General features: G+C 33.1%; 1 protein-coding gene across 1 annotated transcript; it reads left to right on the top strand.

The window, feature by feature from the left end:
- Nucleotides 1-2,003: 2,003 nt before the first annotated feature.
- On the top strand, nt 2,004-3,281 carry Oct-TyrR (Octopamine-Tyramine receptor). The gene has a single exon (XM_088223721.1). It carries the CDS (start codon nt 2,034-2,036, stop codon nt 3,279-3,281), a length of 1,248 nt encoding a protein of 415 aa, XP_088079847.1. The 5' UTR covers nt 2,004-2,033.
- The last annotated feature ends 528 nt before the right edge of the window (nt 3,282-3,809 follow it).

Raw genomic sequence — 3,809 nt, forward strand, 5'->3', positions numbered from 1 at the left:
AATTTCGTATAATAAACTATAATGAAAGGTTGAAACCGGTAGACATAGAAAAGTCGATTAATGGTTATACACAAATATTCAATAACAAAAATGAAATGTTTCAACAATGTTTGATTTTGTCCAAATGCTTGCAGACTGGCTGGATTTCCTCCCTAGGGAGTGTTCATATTTAAATTTATTTCAACAGAGAGGGAAAAAAATGTTGAGGAAGGAATATGGAAGTCTTCACAAAAGTCAACAGATGGAAGAGTTGAGGAAATGTGGATGTTCAAACATGGGCAGAATGGTGAATGTTACACAGTGTCTAAAGTGGCCACTTAAACCAGCCAATGACAGATCATAAGCCCTGTAAATGCCTAGACTTCCATATTCCCTTCTCAATTTTTTTTTCCTTCTCTGTTGAAATAAAATTAAAATTAAATGTTTTACCGCAAAGTCGATGTTTTAAATATAAGTAACATTATTTGATTGAATTAAACTCTACTACTTTTACTTCCCCGTTTACCATGAGTTTGGCTAATTATATGAAGGGCGTTTATCAGATACTGCCATTTGTCCTCATGATCATATTGCATACACGAATAGTAACAAAAACTCCATTTTCTTGTATCACAGTGAAATATAAAAGTAAAGAGCCGCCTTTGTAATCAATATTGTACGTCCACCCCACCCTGGAAAGAATCAGAACTATGACCTCAGAAATAGTAGGAAAACGTGTTAATCACTATACTACGAGGCGGACTTATTTCCACTCGATTTTCTTATTCAGGACTTTTACTGAGAGCAGCGTCTAGTTAAAAACATCCGTTCCGGCTTCTGGTTCTATTCTACAGAACTTATTATTTATCCGCTTGAACACAGAATATTTGTTAAAATATGATTATAAATGTAACTACACAAATTCAGAAATAATACAATAATTTACCGAAAATCTGTGTGGTACTTTGAATACGTGTTCAATATTTTATCAAAACTGTTTCAAATCCATAATTTCGCTTTTGCAATATACTCTTGTTTATTTGCCAACAATGAGAGGGAATATTACATAATATTTATCACCGAAAAACATGAATCCGGCAGTCGGATTCAATAATTGAATAAAATTGTAAACGTTAACTTTTTTGCTATTGAACACTTAATAATTAATTTAAACGTTTATCATTCAAATGGCAAATATGGATAGTGGTTAAATTTGAAACACGGTTTTGAATAAAGAGTTGATTTGTTTTAAAAAATAAATTTATGCAATTAACCATGTGTTTTTTTTTGGAAAATTAGTACAAATCATTTCTTTTCTCTACGTTATTCAATTTTGACTAATTATTTTGTACTTTTGTTTCTTTCACAAGAAAAACCTGTATGAAAATATGCAAGCTTATACTTATTTTATTTAATGGAATATGTAAATCTAGAAAAACTACGAAACTAAAACTAAGATATTCTCATATTAGAAATTTTGTGTTTTCAAAAAACATAAAAAATATGGAGAGCATAAACTGTTTGTATTGTTTAGTAAAATGCACTTCAAATTTAATTAAATTTACTAAGTGAAGCTATAACTAAATTATCGGTGAAAAATTGTCATTGTCTAATAATTTTAATTAAATCTTTTCAAACCTTGTCAATAACAGCATTTATTCTTTTTTGTTTCAGATTGATACGAAGCAGACCAAGAATCCGATTAGTGCATCAAAAAAACGTCGGGAAATTTATAATCAAAACCAAAAATTAAATGATATTACAATTATTAATAATAATGAGTTGATCAAAAATTAATTCGAATGATCGATAAGATATCTCAATCGTATCAAATGAATACCGACATCCAAACCCAGTGTTTATAATGTTAGTGAGAATTGAGCTCGATTGGAGATAGTTAAATATCTTAAAAGTTTTCTGACAAAGCTTTAACAATGAACGCTGAAACAGACAGATTTGATTTGCAAGTTACTGAGTCGTCAAATGGTAGTTACCATGAAGAGCAGCGCTGCATACCTGCGGTCAACCCGCAGTACCTCAGCAGCCTCGGGGTTATGCTGGCTGTACCAGAGTGGGAAGCTGCTTTTACGGCTGTCATCCTTTCCTTCATCATCATTGCCACCGTTGTTGGCAATATTCTTGTCATCCTCAGTGTGTTCACCTACAAACCTCTCAGAATCGTCCAAAACTTCTTCATCGTATCACTCGCTGTTGCTGACCTGACCGTTGCACTTTTAGTCATGCCCTTTAACGTAGCTTATTCCATCCTAGGAAGATGGGAGTTTGGTATACTATTCTGCAAAATGTGGGTTACGTGCGACGTTTTATGTTGCACTTCATCTATACTTAACCTGTGCGCCATAGCGTTAGACAGATTTTGGGCTATCACAGATCCTATCAATTACGCCCAAAAACGAACTCTTGAAAGAGTTCTTGCTTTAATTGGTGGCGTTTGGGTTTTATCTCTCATCATAAGTTCCCCACCGTTACTGGGGTGGAACGATTGGCCCGAAGAGTTCTTACCTGAAACTCCCTGCCAACTTACATCGCAGCAAGGATATGTCGTTTATTCTTCGCTGGGGTCATTTTTCATTCCATTAATCATCATGACAATCGTTTATATCGAAATTTACATCGCAACTAGAAGAAGGCTACGCGAAAGAGCCAAAGCTTCTAAAATAAACGCAATGGCTATTAAAAATTGTAGTAAAGGAATACAAGACGCCCCACCTCCACCTGATCAAGAGTCAGTCAGCTCAGAGACTAACCATAATGAGCACCCAAATGTTGATGATTCCATTCCTAACACAAAATTGAAAGAAAACAGGTTCAAAAAGAAGAAGAAAAAGAAATCTACAGAAGATAAAGCGAAAAACAAGCTTCTAGTTCCTCCAGTCACACAGGAAGAATCTGTGACGGACCATCCAGAACATTCTTCAGGGGCATCTCAGAGGCAAGTAGATGATCAAGTAGCTCTACATCCTGTGTCTCAGCCGGCTGCCAAAAAACCTGGACAGGTTTACCAGTTTATAGAAGAGAAGCAAAGGATATCCCTATCCAAGGAAAGAAGGGCAGCAAGAACTCTGGGAATTATAATGGGAGTGTTTGTCGTATGTTGGTTGCCTTTTTTCCTCATGTATGTTATCCTTCCCTTCTGCCCCAGCTGTTGTCCTACAGACAAGCTTATCAACTTCATTACATGGTTGGGTTATATTAACTCTACGCTTAATCCGCTTATTTACACAATATTTAATCTAGATTACAGAAGGGCGTTCAAAAAATTATTAGGCATAAAAATTTAAGCGTCCCAAAATTTACGTCGCTGGATTCCGAGTATTTGTAATCACAATAATGTTAATGTACGCAAGCAAATATTTTGTAGGGTTGTTTTTTTATTTATAGTAGGATACGGTTAATATTTAAGCAACTATAAGCTTAATAAGCCATGTATTTATAAAATTACAACATTTTTAAAACGAAGCTCAATGTTTTCCACTATCATTATAATGTTAAAGAAAACATTGCTTTGGGGTATCTTCTAAAGAATAATATTTATTAATTATATGTATAAATGTGTTTTGATACCGTTATAAATTTTTAATGTTCAAAAACATAAATCATTTCATTGTATTCATGTTGTCATTTTCTTTCACAAAATATACAAATATGTTATTAATAAAAATGTATATTTCGATTTTCTCAAAATGTTGTGATAAAAAAATAATGTTTGTAATACATTAGCTATTAGAATATTTAATTTTTTTATTGTTATGTATGATAATTAAAACTTTTGACTATATACTTAATACGTGTAAAATAAAGTTAATGTA

This window comes from Micrasema longulum, unplaced genomic scaffold (assembly GCF_059751315.1).
Source record: "Micrasema longulum isolate JH-2025_06_02 unplaced genomic scaffold, ASM5975131v1 h1tg000249l, whole genome shotgun sequence".
Taxonomy (NCBI): Eukaryota; Metazoa; Arthropoda; class Insecta; order Trichoptera; family Brachycentridae; genus Micrasema; species Micrasema longulum.

Excerpts from the sequence above, each read along its gene's own strand:
- Oct-TyrR (XM_088223721.1), top strand. The coding sequence starts at position 2,034 with ATGCTGGCTGTACCAGAGTGGGAAGCTGCTTTTACGGCTGTCATCCTT.